The 23151-nt window shown below is 43.3% G+C and overlaps 1 protein-coding gene across 1 annotated transcript in view; it reads right to left on the bottom strand.

Moving 5' to 3' along the window:
• Nucleotides 1–586: 586 nt before the first annotated feature.
• GGH (gamma-glutamyl hydrolase) overlaps nucleotides 587–23151 on the bottom strand; it is a 122470-nt gene continuing 99905 nt past the window's right edge. The window contains exons 8-9 of the mRNA XM_053715071.1: nucleotides 16566–16703; nucleotides 587–999 (exon numbers count right to left, since the gene is read on the bottom strand). Coding sequence (XP_053571046.1) covers nucleotides 881–999; nucleotides 16566–16703 — 257 coding nt within the window. The 3' untranslated portion in view covers nucleotides 587–880. The remainder of the gene's footprint in view (nucleotides 1000–16565; nucleotides 16704–23151) is intronic.

The following is a 23151-nucleotide window of genomic DNA, read 5'->3' on the forward strand; positions in this document are numbered from 1 at the left end:
GCTCTCTGCTCAAATAGTAAACAATGAGTCTTGTTATTCATCTATTACTATGTATCAGAGAGCCGAGAGTGGTGGTTTGCGCATACGCTGTTACCCCTTCTTGGGAGCGCGCTTGGGTGATTACGTAGAGAGCAGGTGGGACCACTCTGTACATCACACTGTCCCAATCCAAGAAGCAATTAGTGGGGCGAAAAACTAACAAAACTGTACTTTATTCAAACATAAATGTATGTAATTATTTACAAATAATAAACAAAACAAAAAAAAAACTAGTGACTGTATTATGGGGGACTGCTAGTATGCGTTAGAGTGTTCGTAGGCTTTATTTATGCGTTATGTTTGACTATTTTGTTTTTTTTAAGGTTTTTCTGTAAGCCAATACAAATTAGGTTAAGATCAGTTTGATGATACTACAGATGTATGCGATGCGCAATCTGCATTTGAAAGAATGGTAATTCTGCAAATACAGAAATCAGTTAATCAAAAAAAACAAACCCTTTATTTAAGTGGAATTACAGTCTTTTCTGCAGAAAGGGGGTGGGGGGATTAATAGAATATAAATAAATCATTAGGAAAATGACAGTGATTGAACACTGCAAAACCATGTTTTATTTTATTTGTATACATTCAAGGTTACAATGCCCGCCTTTCAAATTTGACCCATTTATTTTGTCATAACAAAAACAATTAAATTGTTATAATAGGAATGATTTGAATATATGGTCTTTTAGGAATGACATTACTTTTTTTTACTAAAACAATATGTGGATAACACGATAAAATCAGCTGTAAAATAATAGAAAGTGCATTGCAAACATTGGTTCCCACAACAAGCTTATTATGTTTAAAGCAATTTAAAATATTAAAAGAAAAAAAATAATCAGAAAAAATATATTTGCTCAAAACCAGAAATTGTTCCAGTGTACACAGGATTATAGTTATACATTAATAAATCATTCTCCAATGTTTCATCAAGAAAGTGATGTGAATTTCTTCTTGCTGAAAAAAACAAAAACAAAAAACTATTAGTACTGAAGGGATATTAAGAATATAAATAAATAATTTTCCTAATGTACCTCTGTAACACATACTTTCTCTTACAGGTGTATTCAGTCCACGGATTCATCCTTAATTGTGGGATATTCTCAATTCCTACAGGAAGTGGCAAAGAGAGCACACAGCAAAGCTGTCCATATAGCTCCCCTCAGGCTCCGCCCCCCCAGTCATTCGACTGACGGTTAGGAGAAAAAGGAGAACCATAGGGTGCAGTGGTGACTGTAGTTATTGGAAATTACAACTGAACCTGACTTAAATATCAGGGCGGGCTGTGGACTGAATACACCTGTAAGAGAAAGTAATTGATCAGGTAAGCATAAATTCTGTTTTCTCTTACTTGGTGTATTCAGTCCACGGATTCATCCTTACTTGTGGGATACCAATACCAAAGCAACAGGACACGGATGAAGGGAGGGAACAAGTCAGGTAACCTAAACGGAAGGCACCACTGTTTGCAAAACCTTTCTCCCAAAAATAGCCTCCGCAGAAGCAAAAGTATCGAATTTGTAAAATTTGGCGAATGTATGCAGTGAAGACCAAGTCGCTGCCTTACAAATCTGTTCAACAGAAGCCTCATTCTTGAAAGCCCAAGTGGAAGCCACAGCTCTGGTAGAATGAGCTGTACAGGGAGTGCAGAATTATTAGGCAAATGAGTATTTTGACCACATCATCCTCTTTATGCATGTTGTCTTACTCCAAGCTGTATAGGCTCAAAAGCCTACTACCAATTAAGCATATTAGGTGATGTGCATCTCTGTAATGAGAAGGGGTGTGGTCTAATGACATCAACACCCTATATCAGGTGTGCATAATTATTAGGCAACTTCCTTTCCTTTGGCAAAATGGGTCAAAAGAAGGACTTGACAGGCTCAGAAAAGTCAAAAATAGTGAGATATATTGCAGAGGGATGCAGCACTTTTAAAATTGCAAAGCTTCTGAAGCGTGATCATCGAACAATCAAGCGTTTCATTCAAAATAGTCAACAGGGTCGCAAGAAGCGTGTGGAAAAACCAAGGCGCAAAATAACTGCCCATGAAATGAGAAAAGTCAAGCGTGCAGCTGCCAAGATGCCACTTGCCACCAGTTTGGCCATATTTCAGAGCTGCAACATCACTGGAGTGCCCAAAAGCACAAGGTGTGCAATACTCAGAGACATGGCCAAGGTAAGAAAGGCTGAAAGACGACCACCACTGAACAAGACACACAAGCTGAAACGTCAAGACTGGGCCAAGAAATATCTCAAGACTGATTTTTCTAAGGTTTTATGGACTGATGAAATGAGAGTGAGTCTTGATGGGCCAGATGGATGGGCCCGTGGCTGGATTGGTAAAGGGCAGAGAGCTCCAGTCCGTCTCAGACGCCAGCAAGGTGGAGGTGGAGTACTGGTTTGGGCTGGTTTCATAAAAGATGAGCTTGTGGGGCCTTTTCGGGTTGAGGATGGAGTCAAGCTCAACTCCCAGTCCTACTGCCAGTTTCTGGAAGACACCTTCTTCAAGCAGTGGTACAGGAAGAAGTCTGCATCCTTCAAGAAAAACATGATTTTCATGCAGGACAATGCTCCATCACACGCGTCCAAGTACTCCACAGCGTGGCTGGCAAGAAAGGGTATAAAAGAAGAAAATCTAATGACATGGCCTCCTTGTTCACCTGATCTGAACCCCATTGAGAACCTGTGGTCCATCATCAAATGTTAGATTTACAAGGAGGGAAAACAGTACACCTCTCTGAACAGTGTCTGGGAGGCTGTGGTTGCTGCTGCACGCAATGTTGATGGTGAACAGATCAAAACACTGACAGAATCCATGGATGGCAGGCTTTTGAGTGTCCTTGCAAAGAAAGGTGGCTATATTGGTCACTGATTTGTTTTTGTTTTGTTTTTGAATGTCAGAAATGTATATTTGTGGATGTTGAGATGTTATATTGGTTTCACTGGTAAAAATAAATAATTGAAATGGGTATATATTTGTTTTTTGTTAAGTTGCCTAATAATTATGCACAGTAATAGTCACCTGCACACACAGATATCCCCCTAAAATAGCTATAACTAAAAACAAACTAAAAACTACTTCCAAAACTATTCAGCTTTGATATTAATGAGTTTTTTGGGTTCATTGAGAACATGGTTGTTGTTCAATAATAAAATTAATCCTCAAAAATACAACTTGCCTAATAATTCTGCACTCCCTGTAATTCGTTCAGGAGGCTGCCTACCGGCAGTCTCATAAGCCAATCGGATGATGCTTTTCAGCCAGAATGAAAGAGAGGTAGCAGTCGCTTTCTGACCTCTCCTCTTACCAGAATACACAACAAACAAGGATGATGTTTGTCTGAAATCTTTAGTTGCTTTTAAATAGAACTTTAAAGCACGAACCACATCAAGATTGTGCAACAGTCGTTCCGTCTTAGAAACTGGATTAGGACACAGAGAAGGAACAATGATTTCCTGGTTAATATTCTTATTAGAAGCCACCTTTGGAAGGAAACCAGGTTTAGTACGCAAAACAACCTTATCTGCATGGAACACCAGATAGGGTGAAGCACACTGTAAGGCAGATAATTCTGAAACTCTTCGAGCAGAAGAAATTGCTACTAAGAACAAAACTTTCCAAGATAATAACTTGATATCTATGGAATGCAAAGGTTCAAACGGAAACCCTTGAAGAACTGAAAGAACTAAATTTAGACTCCATGGAGGAGCCACAGGTCTGTAGACAGGCTTGATTCTAACTAGGGCCTGTACAAACGCCTGAATGTCTGGTACAGCTGCCAGACGCTTGTGTAACAGAATAGACAGAGCAGATATCTGTCCTTTTAAGGAACTAGCTGAAAGACCTTTCTCCAAACCTTCTTGAAGAAAAGACAATATCCTCGGAATCCTAACCTTACTCCACGAGTAACCCTTGGATTCACACCAACAAAGATATTTCCGCCATATCTTATGGTAAATTTTCCTGGTGACAGGCTTTCTGGCCTGTATCAGAGTATCTATAACTGAGTCAGAGAAACCCCGCTTAGCTAGGATTAAGCGTTCAATCTCCAAAGCAGTCAGTTGCAGAGAAACTAGATTTGGATGCTTGAAAGGACTTTGGATCAGAAGATCCTGCCTTGATGGCAGTTTCCATGGTGGGACCGATGACATGTCCACTAGGTCTGCATACCAAGTCCTGCGTGGCCACGCAGGCGCTATCAGAATTACAGAAGCCTTCTCCTGTTTGATTCTGGCTATTAGCCGAGGGAGAAGAGGAAACGGTGGAAAGACATAAGCTAGACTGAATGACCAAGGCGCTATTAATGCATCTATCAATGCCGCCTTGGGATCCCTGGATCTGGATACGTAAAGGGGAAGTTTGGTGTTCTGACGGGACGCCATCAGATCCAACTCTGGAATGCCCCAAAGCTGGGTCAGCTGAGCAAAAACCTCCGGGTGGAGTTCCCACTCCCCCGGATGGAAAGTCTGACGACTTAGAAAATCCGCCTCCCAGTTGTCTACTCCTGGGATGTGAATTGCAGATAGATGGCAGGAGTGATCCTCCGCCCATTTGATAATCTTGGATACTTCCTTCATCGCTAGGGAACTCTTTGTTCCCCCCTGATGATTGATGTACGCTACAGTCGTTATGTTGTCCGACTGAAATCTGATGAATTTGACCTCTGCTAGTTGAGGCCACGCCTGGAGCGCATTGAATATCGCTCTCAGCTCTAAAATGTTTATCGGGAGAAGAGATTCTTCCCGAGACCACAGTCCCTGAGCCTTCAGGGAGTTCCAGACCGCACCCCAGCCTACCAGACTGGCATCGGTCGTGACAATGATCCATTCCGGTCTGCGGAAACTCATCCCCTGAGACAGGTGATCTTGAGACAACCACCAGAGAAGAGAGTCTCTGGTCTTTTGGTCCATTTGAATTTGAGGAGATAAATCTGTGTAATCTCCATTCCACTGTTTGAGCATGCACAGTTGCAGTGGTCTGAGGTGAATTCGAGCGAAAGGGACTACGTCCATTGTCGCAACCATTAAACCAATTACTTCCATGCACTGAGCCACGGAAGGCCGAGGAATGGAATGAAGAACTCGGCAAGTATTCAACAGTTTTGACTTCCTGACCTCTGTCAGAAAGATTTTCATTTCTACCGAGTCTATCAGTGTTCCCAGAAAGGGAACCCTTGTGAGCGGGGACAGAGAACTCTTTTCTACGTTCACCTTCCACCCGTGAGACTTTAGAAAGGCCAGGACGATGTCCGTATGAGCCTTGGCTCTGTGAAAGGACGACGCCTGTATTAATATGTCGTCTAGGTAAGGTGTTACTGCAATGCCCCGCGGTCTTAGTACCGCCAGAAGGGACCCTAGCACCTTTGTGAAAATTCTGGGAGCGGTGGCCAACCCGAAAGGCAGGGCCACGAACTCGTAATGTTTGTCCAGAAAGGCGAACCTTAGGAACTGATGGTGATCTTTGTGGATAGGTATATGTAGGTACGCATCCTTTAGATCCACGGTAGTCATATATTGACCTTCCTGGATCATTGGCAAGATTGTCCGAATGGTTTCCATCTTGAAAGACGGAACTCTGAGGAATTTGTTTAGAATTTTTAGATCCAGGATTGGCATGAAAGTTCCTTCTTTATTGGGAACTACGAACAGGTTTGAGTAAAAACCCAGTCCTTGTTCTGCAATTGGAACTGGGTGTATCACTCCCATTTTTAGTAGATCTTCTATACAGCGTAAGAACGCCTGTCTCTTTGTTTGGTCTGAAGACAAACGAGAAATATGGAGCCTTCCCCTTGGGGGAGAGGCCTTGAATTCTAGAAGATACCCCTGAGCAACTATTTCTAATGCCCAGGGATCCGGAACATCTCTTACCCAAGCCTGAGCAAAGAGAGAAAGTCTGCCCCCTACCAGATCCGATCCCGGATCGGGGGCTACCCCTTCATGCTGTCTTGGTAGCAGGAGCAGGCTTCTTGGCCTGTTTACCCTTATTCCAGCCCTGCAAGGGTTTCCAGGTTGTTTTGGGCTGGGAAGCGTTATCTTGCTTTGCGGCAGCAGAGGTTGCAGCAGGTCCGCTCCTGAAGTTGCAAAAGGAGCGAAAATTAGCCTTGTTTATGGCCTTAAATGGCCTATCTTGTGGAAGGGCATGGCCCTTGCCTCCAGTGATATCTGAAATAATTTCTTTCAGCTCTGGACCGAAAAGGGTTTTCCCCTTGAAGGGAATATTTAACAGTTTTGTTTTGGACGACACATCCGCCGACCATGATTTGAGCCAAAGCGCTCGTCGCGCCATGATGGCAAAACTTGAGGTTTTCGCCGCTAGTTTAGCTGATTGGAGAGCGGCATCAGTGATTAAGGAATTAGCCAGCTTTAAAGCGTGAATTCTATCCATGACCTCATCGTATGAAGTCTCCCTCTGGAGTGACTCCTCCAGGGCCTCGAACCAAAAAGCCGCTGCAGTAGTTACCGGGATAATGCAGGCAATAGGTTGAAGCAGAAAACCTTGCTGAACAAAAATTTTCTTTAGCAATCCTTCCAATTTTTTATCCATAGGATCTTTGAAAGCACAACTGTCCTCTATTGGTATAGTTGTACGCTTAGCCAATGTTGAAACAGCCCCCTCTACCTTAGGGACCGTCTGCCATGCGTCCCTCCTGGGGTCGTTTATGGGGAACATTTTCTTAAAGATAGGTGGGGGAACAAAGGGTACACCTGGTCTCTCCCACTCCTTAGTCACAATATCCGCCACCCTCTTTGGGATCGGAAATGCCTCAGTGTATACGGGGACCTCTAAATATCTGTCCATTTTACACAATTTTTCAGGGACCACGATGGGGCCACAATCGTCCAGCGTAGCTAAAACCTCCTTAAGCAGGACGCGGAGGTGTTCCAGCTTAAATTTAAACGCTAAGGAATCTGACTCTGCCTGCTGAGAAATTTTCCCTGTGTCAGAAATTTCTCCCTCAGACAGCCCTTCCCTCACTGCTACCTCTGAGTTTTGTGAGGGTACTACAGATACATTATCCAAAGCTTCAGATTGCTCATCCTCTATATTTAAAACTGAGCTATCGCGCTTTCTTGGAAAAACAGGCAGTTTGGATAAAAATGTTGCAAGGGAATTATCCATTACTGCTGCTAATTGCTGTAAAGTAATAGGGGCCAATGCGCTAGAGGTACTAGGCATCGCTTGCGCGGGCGTAACTGGTGTAGACACTTGGGGGGAGGAAGGAGGACTATCCTCATTACCCTCCGTTAAGGAATCATCTTGTTCAGCATTTTTAATTGTCACTGGATGATCTTTAAAATGCTTAGATGTTTTTGCACACTTTAAACATAAATGCAATGGGGGTATCGCCATGGCTTTTGAACATAAAGAACAAGGTCTATCTGAAGGCTCAGACATGTTTGACAGACTCAGACAACACTTAAATATTGAAAAAAATACTTTTGAAAAAAACGTTACTGTCTCTTTAAATAATAAAAAGGAACACACTTTTTTACCAAATCATCAAAAAACATCGGATCGTAATGAAATTTTCACCACATGATCCTAATGCCTTGAAATGATTGCACACAAGTTTTCAAATCGTTTAACCCCTTAATGCCCAAACCGGAGCAAAATGAAGTAAATACCCGGTTTAACCCACTACAGTACTATGCCACAGTCTTTGCTGTGGCTTTACCTTCCTTTAGGGTTATTTGCAGGTGTAAATTAAGCCTCCCAGAAGTCCTCCTGTACTTTAAAGGCTCTGCACATGAAGCTGCGTGGAGCTGTGTTGCAAATCAACTGCGCAATTGAGGCAAAATGATGCCCCCTCCTTCTTACTCCAGAGATATGGGGCCTTTCTGAGTCAGATTAGCTGTCTTATAAAATGCCAGGCGTAAAAAAATTCCCCAAAAAGTGTTTGCAACGTTTAAAAACGCTTAATAAACATAAGATTACCTTAATAAAGTAATCAATTTAGCCCATCACAGTGTCTGTCAGTATTAAAGCCCTTAAATGAAGCCCTCTTTCTATACTGTGTCTCAGAAAATGGCTTACCTTCCCTCATGGGATATCTATCAGTCTTCTAGCATTACCAGGTCTTGTTAGAAAAAATTACTGAACATACCTTAAGCAGTATAAGCCTGCAAACTGTTCCCCCCAACTGAAGTTCTCCTGTACTCAACAGTCCTGCGTGGGAACAGCAATGGATTTTAGTTACAACATGCTAAAATCTTTTTCCTCTCAGCAGAAATCTTCATCACTTTCTGCCTCAGAGTAAATAGTACAAACCGGCACTATTTTAAAATAACAAACTCTTGATTGAAGAAATAAAACTACAAATCTAACACCACATACTCTTTACCACCCCCGTGGAGATGCTACTTGTTAGAGCGGCAAAGAGAATGACTGGGGGGGCGGAGCCTGAGGGGAGCTATATGAACAGCTTTGCTGTGTGCTCTCTTTGCCACTTCCTGTAGGGATTGAGAATATCCCACAAGTAAGGATGAATCCGTGGACTGAATACACCAAGTAAGAGAAATATCTTTCTTTTTTACATAGAAATGTTCAGGTGATATTTTCTAGTCAGCTTTTTACAGCTATGCTGCATCACTTTCAAGTGTTTAAACATTTGGGTATTATGGCCCTTTAAGCTAGTGGAGGCTACTTTGAGGATCACTTGATAGCACGTGAAAGCTCTTATTTGAGGGTAGGAACACCTATCTTTAAATTAGGGTTTTTAAATATACTTATATTGTGAAAGGTAGAAAAGAGTTTTGTAGAGTTATAGACCGTCCATAAAAAAATAGGATTCATATATTTATTTTTGTAATAAGAATTACAACAGCTGGACAAATTAAAAAAAAAACACAGGATTTTCTCTTTCAACTAAGGAATGGCACATCAATCTATGTATTGTGGGTGTGAGTGACTAACCAAGCTCAGGGTTTTGTTTCATATGCATATGGTACTATCAAATTTGATCACCTGATAGCCTCCAATGTGTGGGGCTTCTCTTTAAAAACAGTGGGCTCTCTTCTTTTATAAAAAGACATCACTTAGCCAAAAACTCCTATGTAGCTATACAGAAGGTGATCTCCAAGTTTACAGTGATCACAAAGGCATATTCGACCTGTCATTTAAAAGGGTGGACTAACATATTTCAAATGGGCTTTCCCCTCTACACAGTGCAGGGGCCGATATATGAGCTTTCTAACAAGGAACTCCAAATCCAGAATCTATGAGGAAGTGCCTCTACTTTCTAATTAGTCTCTAGACAATGTGCAAATTTGGCAGCAAAAATGGCCACCCAGACACATCATCTACATCAGGTAAGTAAAGTGGAGGATGAATCTGAGCTTCACAATGAAAATTTAACATTGGTACTTAAACTAGAAAAAAACAGAATTTATGTTTACCTGATAAATTACTTTCTCCAACGGTGTGTCCGGTCCACGGCGTCATCCTTACTTGTGGGATATTCTCTTCCCCAACAGGAAATGGCAAAGAGCCCAGCAAAGCTGGTCACATGATCCCTCCTAGGCTCCGCCTTCCCCAGTCATTCGACCGACGTAAAGGAGGAATATTTGCATAGGAGAAATCATATGATACCGTGGTGACTGTAGTTAGAGAAAATAAATCATCAGACCTGATTAAAAAACCAGGGCGGGCCGTGGACCGGACACACCGTTGGAGAAAGTAATTTATCAGGTAAACATAAATTCTGTTTTCTCCAACATAGGTGTGTCCGGTCCACGGCGTCATCCTTACTTGTGGGAACCAATACCAAAGCTTTAGGACACGGATGATGGGAGGGAGCAAATCAGGTCACCTAGATGGACGGCACCACGGCTTGCAAAACCTTTCTCCCAAAAATAGCCTCAGAAGAAGCAAAAGTATCAAATTTGTAAAATTTGGTAAAAGTGTGCAGTGAAGACCAAGTCGCTGCCTTACATATCTGATCAACAGAAGCCTCGTTCTTGAAGGCCCATGTGGAAGCCACGGCCCTAGTGGAATGAGCTGTGATTCTTTCAGGAGGCTGCCGTCCGGCAGTCTCATAAGCCAATCTGATGATGCTTTTAAGCCAAAAAGAGAGAGAGGTAGAAGTTGCTTTTTGACCTCTCCTTTTACCAGAATAAACAACAAACAAGGAAGATGTTTGTCTGAAATCCTTTGTAGCCTCTAAATAGAATTTTAGAGCACAAACTACATCCAAATTGTGCAACAAACTTTCCTTCTTTGAAACTGGATTCGGACACAAAGAAGGCACGACTATCTCCTGGTTAATATTTTTGTTAGAAACAACTTTCGGAAGAAAACCAGGTTTAGTACGCAAAACCACCTTATCTGCATGGAACACCAGATAAAGAGGAGAACACTGCAGAGCAGATAACTCTGAAACTCTTCTAGCAGAAGAAATTGCAACCAAAAACAAAACTTTCCAAGATAATAACTTGATATCAACGGAATGTAGGGGTTCAAACGGAACCCCCTGAAGAACTGAAAGAACTAAATTGAGACTCCAAGGAGGAGTCAAAGGTTTGTAAACAGGCTTGATTCTAACCAGAGCCTGAACAAAAGCTTGAACATCTGGCACAGCCGCCAGCTTTTTGTGAAGTAAAACAGATAAAGCAGAAATCTGTCCCTTCAAAGAACTTGCAGATAATCCTTTCTCCAAACCTTCTTGAAGAAAGGATAGAATCTTAGGAATTTTTATCTTGTTCCATGGGAATCCTTTAGATTCACACCAACAGATATATTTTTTCCATATTTTATGGTAGATTTTTCTAGTTACAGGCTTTCTGGCCTGAACAAGAGTATCAATGACAGAATCTGAGAACCCTCGCTTTGATAAAATCAAGCGTTCAATCTCCAAGCAGTCAGTTGGAGTGAGGCCAGATTCGGATGTCCGAACGGACCTTGAACAAGAAGGTCCTGTCTCAAAGGTAGCTTCCATGGTGGAGCCGATGACATATTCACCAGATCTGCATACCAAGTCCTGCGTGGCCACGCAGGAGCTATCAAGATCACCGATACCCTCTCCTGTTTGATCCTGGCTACCAGCCTAGGAATGAGAGGAAACGGTGGGAACACATAAGCTAGGTTGAAGCTCCAAGGTGCTACTAGTGCATCCACTAGAGTCGCCTTGGGATCCCTGGATCTGGACCCATAGCAAGGAACCTTGAAGTTCTGACGAGACGCCATCAGATCCATGTCTGGAATGCCCCACAATTGAATTATTTGGGCAAAGATTTCCGGATGGAGTTCCCACTCCCCCGGATGAAATGTCTGACGACTCAGAAAATCCGCTTCCCAATTTTCCACTCCTGGGATGTGGATTGCAGACAAGTGGCAGGAGTGAGTCTCCGCCCATTGAATTATTTTGGTCACTTCTTCCATCGCCAGGGAACTCCTTGTTCCCCCCTGATGGTTGATATACGCAACAGTCGTCATGTTGTCTGATTGAAACCGTATGAATTTGGCCTTTGCTAGCTGAGGCCAAGCCTTGAGAGCATTGAATATCGCTCTCAGTTCCAGAATATTTATCGGGAGAAGAGATTCTTCCCGAGACCAAAGACCCTGAGCTTTCAGGGGTTCCCAGACCGCGCCCCAGCCCACCAGACTGGCGTCGGTCGTGACAATGACCCACTCTGGTCTGCGGAAGCTCATCCCTTGTGACAGGTTGTCCAGGGTCAGCCACCAACGGAGTGAATCTCTGGTCCTCTGATCTACTTGTATCGTCGGAGACAAGTCTGTATAATCCCCATTCCACTGACTGAGCATGCACAGTTGTAATGGTCTTAGATGAATTCGCGCAAAAGGAACTATGTCCATTGCCGCGACCATCAAACCTATTACTTCCATGCACTGCGCTATGGAAGGAAGAAGAACAGAATGAAGTACTTGACAAGAGCTTAGAAGTTTTGATTTTCTGGCCTCTGTCAGAAAAATCTTCATTTCTAAGGAGTCTATTATTGTTCCCAAGAAGAGAACTCTTGTTGACGGAGATAGAGAACTTTTTTCTACGTTCACTTTCCACCCGTGAGATCTGAGAAAGGCCAGGACAATGTCCGTATGAGCCTTTGCTTGTGGTAGAGACGACGCTTGAATCAGTATGTCGTCCAAGTAAGGTACTACTGCAATGCCCCTTGGTCTTAGCACCGCTAGAAGGGACCCTAGTACCTTTGTGAAAATTCTTGGAGCAGTGGCTAATCCGAATGGAAGTGCCACAAACTGGTAATGCTTGTCCAGAAAGGCGAACCTTAGGAACCGATGATGTTCCTTGTGGATAGGAATATGTAGATACGCATCCTTTAAATCCACCGTGGTCATGAATTGACCTTCCTGGATGGTAGGAAGAATTGTCCGAATGGTTTCCATTTTGAACGATGGAACCTTGAGAAATTTGTTTAGGATCTTGAGATCTAAGATTGGTCTGAATGTTCCCTCTTTTTTGGGAACTATGAACAGATTGGAGTAGAATCCCATCCCTTGTTCTCCTAATGGAACCGGATGAATCACTCCCATATTTAACAGGTCTTCTACACAATGTAAAAATGCCTGTCTTTTTATGTGGTCTGAAGACAATTGAGACCTGTGGAACCTCCCCCTTGGGGGTAGCTCCTTGAATTCCAGAAGATAACCTTGGGAGACTATTTCTAGCGCCCAAGGATCCAGAACATCTCTTGCCCAAGCCTGAGCGAAGAGAGAAAGTCTGCCCCCCACCAGATCCGGTCCCGGATCGGGGGCCAACATCTCATGCTGTCTTGGTAGCAGTGGCAGGTTTCTTGGCCTGCTTACCTTTGTTCCAGCCTTGCATTGGCCTCCAGGCTGGCTTGGTTTGAGAAGTATTACCCTCTTGCTTAGAGGATGTAGAACTTGAGGCTGGTCCGTTTCTGCGAAAGGGACGAAAATTTGGTTTATTTTTAGCCTTAAAAGACCTATCCTGAGGAAGGGCGTGGCCCTTACCCCCAGTGATATCTGAAATAATCTCTTTCAAGTCAGGGCCAAACAGCGTTTTCCCCTTGAAAGGTATGTTAAGCAATTTGTTCTTGGAAGACGCATCCGCTGACCAAGATTTTAGCCAAAGCGCTCTGCGCGCCACAATAGCAAACCCTGAATTTTTCGCCGCTAATCTAGCTAATTGCAAAGTGGCGTCTAAAGTAAAAGAGTTAGCCAATTTAAGAGCGTGAACTCTGTCCATAATCTCCTCATAAGAAGAATCTTTATCGAGCGACTTTTCTAGTTCATCGAACCAGAAACACGCTGCTGTAGTGACAGGAACAATGCATGAAATTGGTTGTAGAAGGTAACCTTGCTGAACAAACATCTTTTTAAGCAAACCCTCTAATTTTTTATCCATAGGATCTTTGAAAGCACAACTATCTTCTATAGGGATAGTAGTGCGTTTGTTTAGAGTAGAAACCGCCCCCTCGACCTTGGGGACTGTCTGCCATAAGTCCTTTCTGGGGTCGACCATAGGAAACAATTTCTTAAATATAGGGGGAGGGACAAAAGGTATGCCGGGCCTTTCCCATTCTTTGTTTACAATGTCCGCCACCCGCTTGGGTATAGGAAAAGCTTTGGGGGGCCCCGGGACCTCTAGGAACTTGTCCATCTTACATAATTTCTCTGGAATGACCAAATTGTCACAATCATCCAGAGTAGACAACACCTCCTTAAGCAGAGCGCGGAGATGTTCCAATTTAAATTTGAATGTAATCACATCAGGTTCAGCTTGTTGAGAAATTTTCCCTGAATCTGAAATTTCTCCCTCAGACAAAACCTCCCTGGCCCCCTCAGACTGGTGTAGGGGCATGTCAGAACCATTATGATCAGCGTCCTCATGCTCTTCAGTATTTTCTAAAACAGAGCAGTCGCGCTTTCGCTGATAAGTGGGCATTTTGGCTAAAATGTTTTTGATAGAATTATCCATTACAGCCGTTAATTGTTGCATAGTAATGAGTATTGGCGCACTAGATGTACTAGGGGCCTCCTGTGTGGGCAAGACTGGCGTAGACGAAGGAGGGGATGATGCAGTACCATGCTTACTCCCCTCACTTGAGGAATCATCTTGGGCATCATTTTCTCTAAATTGTTTGTCACATACATCACATCTATTTAAATGAGAAGGAACCTTGGCTTCCTCACATACAGAACATAGTCTATCTCAGTGTTTTTCAACCAGTGTGCCGTGGCACACTAGTGTGCCGTGAGAGATCCTCAGGTGTGCCGCGGCAGACTGACCACAGTGCGGGGGTGTCCCTCTTTCAAATTTTGAAATATTGGGAGGTATGTGACAGGCTCATCAGGCATCATTTACAACCATGACATTGACATTCATTCACAGACAATCATTATGATTGTTTGTGAATGAATGTCAATATGTCATGTATAGTTTGTAGGAGGCATGGCAGCACAGTACTGTGTGTATGTGTGTGTATATATATATATATATATATACTGTATTAGGCTACAATGTGTGATTTTGTAAAATTTTGGGATGGTGGTGTGCCGCAGGATTTTTTAATGTAAAAAAGTGTGCCACGGCAAAAAAAATGTTGAAAATCACTGGTCTATCTGATAGTTCAGACATGTTAAACAGGCATAAACTTGATAACAAAGTACAAAAAACGTTTTAAAATAAAACCGTTACTGTCACTTTAAATTTTAAACTGAACACATTACTGAATATGTGAAAAAGTATGAAGGAATTGTTCAAAATTCACCAAAATTTCACCACAGTGTCTTAAAGCCTTAAAAGTATTGCACACCAAATTTGAAAGCTTTAACTCTTAAAATAACGGAACCGGAGCCGTTTTTATATTTAACCCCTATACAGTCCCTGGTATCTGCTTTGCTGAGACCCAACCAAGCCCAGAGGGGAATACGATACCAAATGACGCCTTCAGTAAGCTTTTTCTATGTATCTGAGCTCCTCACACATGCATCTGCATGCCTTGCTTCCCAAAAACAACTGCGCATTAGTGGCGCGAAAATGAGGCTCTGCCTATGATTAGAGAAGGCCCCCAGTGAAAAAGGTGTCCAATACAGTGCCTGCCGTTTCTTTAACATAATTCCCAAGAATAAAATAACTCCTCAAAGCTATAAACTATTAAAAATGCTAATAAATCAATCGTTTTAGCCCAGAAAAATGTCTACCAGACTTTAAAGCCCTTGTGAAGCCCTTTATTCTTATTTAATAAAAATGGCTTACCGGATCCCATAGGGAAAATGACAGCTTCCAGCATTACCAAGTCTTGTTAGAAATGTGTCATACCTCAAGCAGCATAAGTCTGCTCACTGTTTCCCCCAACTGAAGTTAATTCCTCTCAACAGTCCTGTGTGGAAACAGCCATCGATTTTAGTAACGGTTGCTAAAATCATTTTTCTCTTACAAACAGAAATCTTCATCTCTTTTCTGTTTCAGAGTAAATAGTACATACCAGCACTATTTTAAAATAACAAACTCTTGATTGAAGAATAAAAACTACATTTAAACACCAAAAAACTCTAAGCCATCTCCGTGGAGATGTTGCCTGTGCAACGGCAAAGAGAATGACTGGGGAAGGCGGAGCCTAGGAGGGATCATGTGACCAGCTTTGCTGGGCTCTTTGCCATTTCCTGTTGGGGAAGAGAATATCCCACAAGTAAGGATGACGCCGTGGACCGGACACACCTATGTTGGAGAAATGTCTGTTAGTCTAGAAAACATCAATAGGGTTTAATGGATCAGGGTTAAAAGAGACAACTACCACAGCACTACAGGTGGGTTGGTACAGACCTTTACCAGTAAGAATACAGAAAGTTTTATTCAAGACAGGAAAATGATTTAAAAAAAAAAATACCATCTTTCATATTCAACACACATATAAATAAAGTCTTTAGTAGAGAAAGTGTATGCTGTGTGCTTTGTCTATCAATTATCTAGTAAAGGTTAGCATCTCAAGAGAAGGATGCTAAGACATTACAACACACTGTGTTGTATTTCATTCTCTCTCTTCTCTCACCAAGAGCCTAATGATCAAAACCTTTCCAGCATGGAGAGAAATTACGCTAAATCTTTGGGGGCTTTTTGGGAGCATTATATTCCAATGTATATGTCTCATCTTCACATCCAGAACAATGCATAGCGAAATAAACAGCTCTCAACCTTTCTAAATTTCTTTAAGGTACTTCACTGTACTGATGAGACTTATTGGATAATCTCGCCAGAGTTAAGCGCTTTAGATCATTGGGTCACAAGAATTTCAGTAGACTTATGAAAGCATCACATCAGGACTTACCAAAGTTCCTGATGCTTATACGATACATACATTAAACATAATTTACTTATTCATTGTGGTAAGAAAATCAGCAGCACAAAACGGATGCTTTTAAAGAGAAACTATAATTTTGTTATTTTGTATGAATTCTACAGCTTCAAGTTGGCAGACTTCAAACACTGTGCTGTAACAGGTTCTTTAAATGCATACCATACATTCATATAGTAAAAAAAAAAACTTGAACACATACAAATGTTTTAAATTCTTTAAAATGTCTTACCTTCACTGACAAAGAACTCTGCCATATAAAATGCTAGATGAATGGCATCTGAACTATGTGGTATGTCTGAAGTTTTTTTCCACTCAAATGGATTTTTTTCTGGGTGCCACTGGACTCCATAGAATGGGTATTTAAATGCTGCAAAACATAATTGATTATATGATTACAAGAAGTAAGTAAATCTTCCATTGCTACACAATACTTTGCTGCAACCAGTTGGGGTTACTGAAACCAAGAATTTTTAACACGTTCATTAAATACACTACACAAACACAAACCCTTATACAACATAAGGTGCAACTCCCTATGTAATTTGACATTTGACACATACACACGTTAGGAACTGCAGTCTCACTAACCAAAAATTACAACAACCAGGGTGTTGGCAGGGGTGATAAATATAAAGTATATAGACCGCACTCGCTGGGTTTCAGACAAACTTCAGTATTTCTTTATTCTGGTGACATTTCGAGGATAATTATCCTCGAAACGTCACCAGAATAAAGAAGTACTGAAGTTTGTCTGAACCCAGTGAGTGTGATCTGTATTCTTGGTATATGAGGCAATTCTGCATAGAGCCTTTGTATTGAGTACTTCCCAATAAATTCAACTTTGAAGCAACTTTCTTTGACCAGCGTCTTTCTTTGCATTATATATATATATATATATATATATATACACACACACACATACACAACTGTATAGTTGATTCACTATTAATTTAGCCATTAATGTTTTCATTTGTAGAGTTGCATCACCTTATGACGCTCATAAGACCAAATGCATTACTATGGCCAAGTGGAGTAAAATTATAATTGAAAACATTACCTTAGTAAAAAAAAGTAAAAAAAATAATGATAAAGTTCTCTTTTCTTATATAACATAAATTATGCTTACCTGATAATTTTATTTCCATCGTGGAGAGGAGAGTCCACGGCTTCATTCATTACTTTTGGGAATTAAGAACCTGGCCACCAGGAGGAGGCAAAGACACCCCACCCAAAGGCTTAAATACCTCCCCCACTCCCCTCATCCCCCAGTCATTCTGTCGAGGGAACAAGGAACAGTAGGAGAAATATCAGGGTATAAATGGTGGCAGAAGATAAATTAAAGTTAGGTCCGCCCACCAGAGTTATGGACGGGAGCCGTGGACTCTCCTCCCCACGATGGAAATAAAATTATCAGGTAAGCATAATTTATGTTTTCCATCTAAAGGGGAGGAGAGTCCACGGCTTCATTCATTACTTTTAGGAATTATACCCAAGCTTTAGAAGACACTGAATGAAACCGGGAGGGTAAAAAGGCGGACTATAAGGGCACCACAGCCTGTAAAAGCTTTCTCCCAAAAACAGCTTCTGCAGAAGCAAAAACGTCAAATTTGTAAAACTTTGTAAAAGTGTGTAAGGAGGACCAGGTAGCCGCCTTACAAATCTGCTCTATAGAGGCCTCATTCTTGAAGGCTGAAGACGAAGCCACAGCCCTAGTTGAATGAGCTGTGATCCTCTGAGGAAGTTTATGTCCCGCTGTCTCATAGGCCAAGTGAATCAAGCTCCTCAACCAAAAGGACAAAGAAGTAGAAGAGGCCCTCTGCCCCTTGCGCTTCCCGGAATATACCACAAAAAGAGGTAGACTGTCTTGACATTCTTCGTAGCCTAAGGATAGAAATTCAAGGCACGAACAACATCCAGATTATGAAGTAACCTCTCCTTGGAAGAAGAAGGGTTAGGACACAAAGAAGGAACAATTATTTCCTGATTGATGTTACGGTTAGACACCACCTTGGGAAGAAACCCCAAACCGATGCAAAGAACAGCCTTATCCGCATGAAAAACCAGATAAAGGAGGCTCGAATTGCAAGGCAGCCAGCTCAGATACTTTGCGTGCCAATGCAATAGCCAACAGGAAGAGAACCTTCCAAGACAGAATCTTAATGTCAATAGAATGCATAGGCTCAAACAGAACCCTCTGCAATACCTTAAGGACCAAGTTTAAGCTCCATGGAGGAGCAGACTGCCTAAAGAAAGGCCTGATTCTAGACAGAGCCTGAACAAAAGATTGAATGTCAGGGAACTTAGTAAGTCTCCTGTGCAACAAAACTTATAATGCCGAAATCTGTCCCTTTAAGGAACTGGCGGCAAGACCCTTCTCCAAACCTTCTTGGAGAAAATACAGAATCCTGGATACCTTCACCTTGTGCCAAGGATATCCGTGCTTCTCACACCAGGACAAATAAGTCCTCCACACCTTATGGTAGATGCAAGGAGCGAGAAACGAGATTTTGATGTTGAAAGGGACCCTGTTCCAGCAGATCCCTGCGACAGGGTAACTTCCATGGCGGAGAGGATGACATCCCCACCAGATCCGCAAACCACGGCCTCCGCGGCCACGATGGAGCAATCAGGATGGCCGAAGCTAGCTCCTGCTTGATGCGTGCCACTACACAAGGTAGAAGTGGTAACGGTGGAAAAATATAAGCTAAGCTGAATCCCCAAGGCACAACTAAGGCATCTATCAGCTCTGCCTGGGGATCCCTCGACCTCGACCCGTATCGGGGTAGCTTGCAATTGAGTCTGGACGCCATGAGATCTACCTCCGGCGTTCCCCATCTGAGACAAATCTCTGCAAACAAATCGGTGTGAAGAGACCATTTCCCCAGATGGAAGGATTGCCTGCTGAGAAAGTCCTCTTCCCAGTTGTCCACATCTGGAATGTGGATCGCTGAGAGCGAGCAGTTGTGGGATTCCGCCCACTCCAAAATCCGAGACATCTCCCTCATTGCTAGGGAGCTCCTCGTACCCCCCTGATGGTTGATGTAAGTCACTGAGGTAATGTTGTCGGTCTGGAATCTGATGAAGCTGAACGACCCCAGAAGAGGCCACGCCCTCAGAGCGTTGTAAATTGCTTGAAGTTCCAGAATATTTATCGGAAGGAGAAACTCCTCCCGGGACCATTTTCCTTGTGTCATTCTGGCACCCCAAACAGCTCCCCATCCTGCCAGACTCGCGTCCGTGGTCACAATCTCCCAGGATGGTCTCAAGAAGGATGTCCCCAGGGACAGATGCTCCAGACGTATCCACCAGGAGAGGTAGTCCCTGGTCCGAGCATCCACGGATAACCGCTGTGATAGATCTGAATGATAGCCGTTCCACTGCCTCAACATGCATAGTTGAAGAGGCCTGAGATGGAACCTGGCAAAAGGGATGACGTCTATGCTGGAAACCATGAGCCCGATCATCTCCATACACTGAGCCACCGAAGGGCTTGAGAAGAACTGAAGGGCAAGACAGGTGTACGCAATCTTCCTGCGTCGTTGCTCTGTGAGAAAAATTTTCATGGACATAGAGTCTATTATCGTGCCCAGGAATTCCACCCTGTTGCTGGGAACCAGGGAATTCTTTCCTGAGTTGATCTTTCAACCGTGAGATTGGAGCAATAAAAGAAGAGCCCTCAAATGATCCTCTGCGAGGCAGAACAACAGCGCCTGGACTAGGATGTCGTCCAAATAGGGCACCACAGCAATGCCCCTGGATCTGGCCACTGCAAGAAGCACCCCTAGAACCTTCGTGAAGACTCTCAGGGCCGTCACCAGACCGAAGGGAAGGGCCAGAAACTGGAAGTGTTGGTCCAGAAACGCAAATCTTAGGAACTTGAAGTGGTCCCTGTGAATTGGAACATGAAGGTAAGCATCCTTCAAGTCTTTTGTCGTCATGAACTGTCCCTCTTGAACTAGGGGCAGAATAGATCTGATCGTTTCCATTTTGAACAATGGAACAGCCAGAAACTTTTAGGTCTTTTAGGTCCAGAATCGGGCGGAATGTGCCCTCCTTCTTTGGAACCACAAAGAGATTTGAAAAGTACCCTAAACCCCTTTCTGTTCGGGCTACTGGTACGATAACACCTAGAGAGGAGAGATCCCTCACACATTCTAGAAAGGCCTCTCTCTTTTCCGGTCTTGAAGACAGGTTTGACAGAAGGAATCTGCCCCTGGGTGAATGGGACCTGAACCCTATCCTGTAAAACTGGACAACAACCTCCAGAACCCAAGGGTCCTGAACGTCCTGCAACCAGGCTTCGGAGAAGAGAGACAATCTGCCCCCTAATTGGTCTGGAGACCAGTCGGGGACGGCCCCTTAATGCCGATTTAGTCTCGGCAGGCTTCTTGTTCTGCTTGGTCTTGTTCCAAGACTGAGCAGGTTTCCAAGTTCCCTTGGACTGATCCCCTTTCGCGGTAGGCTGTTGGCGCTGGGCCTTGTCCGCGTGAAAGGGACGAAAAACAGAATTTATGTTTACCTGATAAATTACTTTCTCCAACGGTGTGTCCGGTCCACGGCGTCATCCTTACTTGTGGGATATTCTCTTCCCCAACAGGAAATGGCAAAGAGCCCAGCAAAGCTGGTCACATGATCCCTCCTAGGCTCCGCCTACCCCAGTCATTCGACCGACGTTAAGGAGGAATATTTGCATAGGAGAAACCATATGGTACCGTGGTGACTGTAGTTAAAGAAAATAAATTATCAGACCTGATTAAAAAAACCAGGGCGGGCCGTGGACCGGACACACCGTTGGAGAAAGTAATTTATCAGGTAAACATAAATTCTGTTTTCTCCAACATAGGTGTGTCCGGTCCACGGCGTCATCCTTACTTGTGGGAACCAATACCAAAGCTTTAGGACACGGATGAAGGGAGGGAGCAAATCAGGTCACCTAAATGGAAGGCACCATGGCTTGCAAAACCTTTCTCCCAAAAATAGCCTCAGAAGAAGCAAAAGTATCAAACTTGTAAAATTTGGTAAAAGTGTGCAGTGAAGACCAAGTCGCTGCCCTACATATCTGATCAACAGAAGCCTCGTTCTTGAAGGCCCATGTGGAAGCCACAGCCCTAGTGGAATGAGCCGTGATTCTTTCGGGAGGCTGCCGTCCGGCAGTCTCGTAAGCCAATCTGATGATGCTTTTAATCCAAAAAGAGAGAGAGGTAGAAGTTGCTTTTTGACCTCTCCTTTTACCGGAATAAACAACAAACAAGGAAGATGTTTGTCTAAAATCCTTTGTAGCATCTAAATAGAATTTTAGAGCGCGAACAACATCCAGATTGTGCAACAAACGTTCCTTCTTTGACACTGGTTTCGGACACAGAGAAGGTACGATAATCTCCTGGTTAATGTTTTTGTTAGAAACAACTTTTGGAAGAAAACCAGGTTTAGTACGTAAAACCACCTTATCTGCATGGAACACCAGATAAGGAGGAGAACACTGCAGAGCAGATAATTCTGAAACTCTTCTAGCAGAAGAAATCGCAACTAAAAACAAAACTTTCCAAGATAATAACTTAATATCAACGGAATGTAGGGGTTCAAACGGAACCCCCTGAAGAACTGAAAGAACTAAGTTGAGACTCCAAGGAGGAGTCAAAGGTTTGTAAACAGGCTTAATTCTAACCAGAGCCTGAACAAAGGCTTGAACATCTGGCACAGCTGCCAGCTTTTTGTGAAGTAACACAGACAAGGCAGAAATCTGTCCCTTCAGGGAACTAGCAGATAAACCTTTTTCCAATCCTTCTTGAAGGAAGGATAGAATCTTAGGAATCTTAACCTTGTCCCAAGGGAATCCTTTAGATTCACACCAACAGATATATTTTTTCCAAATTTTGTGGTAAATCTTTCTAGTTACAGGCTTTCTGGCCTGAACAAGAGTATCGATAACAGAATCTGAGAACCCTCGCTTCGATAAGATCAAGCGTTCAATCTCCAAGCAGTCAGCTGGAGTGAAACCAGATTCGGATGTTCGAACGGACCCTGAACAAGAAGGTCTCGTCTCAAAGGTAGCTTCCAAGGTGGAGCCGATGACATATTCACCAGATCTGCATACCAAGTCCTGCGTGGCCACGCAGGAGCTATCAAGATCACCGACGCCCTCTCCTGATTGATCCTGGCTACCAGCCTGGGGATGAGAGGAAATGGCGGGAACACATAAGCTAGTTTGAAGGTCCAAGGTGCCACTAGTGCATCCACTAGAGCCGCCTTGGGATCCCTGGATCTGGACCCGTAGCAAGGAACTTTGAAGTTCTGACGAGAGGCCATCAGATCCATGTCTGGAATGCCCCACAGCTGAGTGACTTGGGCAAAGATTTCCGGATGGAGTTCCCACTCCCCCGGATGCAATGTCTGACGACTCAGAAAATCCGCTTCCCAATTTTCCACTCCTGGGATGTGGATAGCAGACAGGTGGCAGGAGTGAGACTCCGCCCATAGAATGATTTTGGTCACTTCTTCCATCGCTAGGGAACTCCTTGTTCCCCCCTGATGGTTGATGTACGCAACAGTTGTCATGTTGTCTGATTGAAACCGTATGAACTTGGCCCTCGCTAGCTGAGGCCAAGCCTTGAGAGCATTGAAAATCGCTCTCAGTTCCAGAATATTTATCGGTAGAAGAGATTCTTCCCGAGACCAAAGACCCTGAGCTTTCAGGGATCCCCAGACCGCGCCCCAGCCCATCAGACTGGCGTCGGTCGTGACGATGACCCACTCCGGTCTGCGGAATGTCATCCCTTGTGACAGGTTGTCCAGGGACAGCCACCAACGGAGTGAGT

This window comes from Bombina bombina, chromosome 5 (genome assembly GCF_027579735.1).
Source record: "Bombina bombina isolate aBomBom1 chromosome 5, aBomBom1.pri, whole genome shotgun sequence".
NCBI classification, from domain to species: Eukaryota; Metazoa; Chordata; class Amphibia; order Anura; family Bombinatoridae; genus Bombina; species Bombina bombina.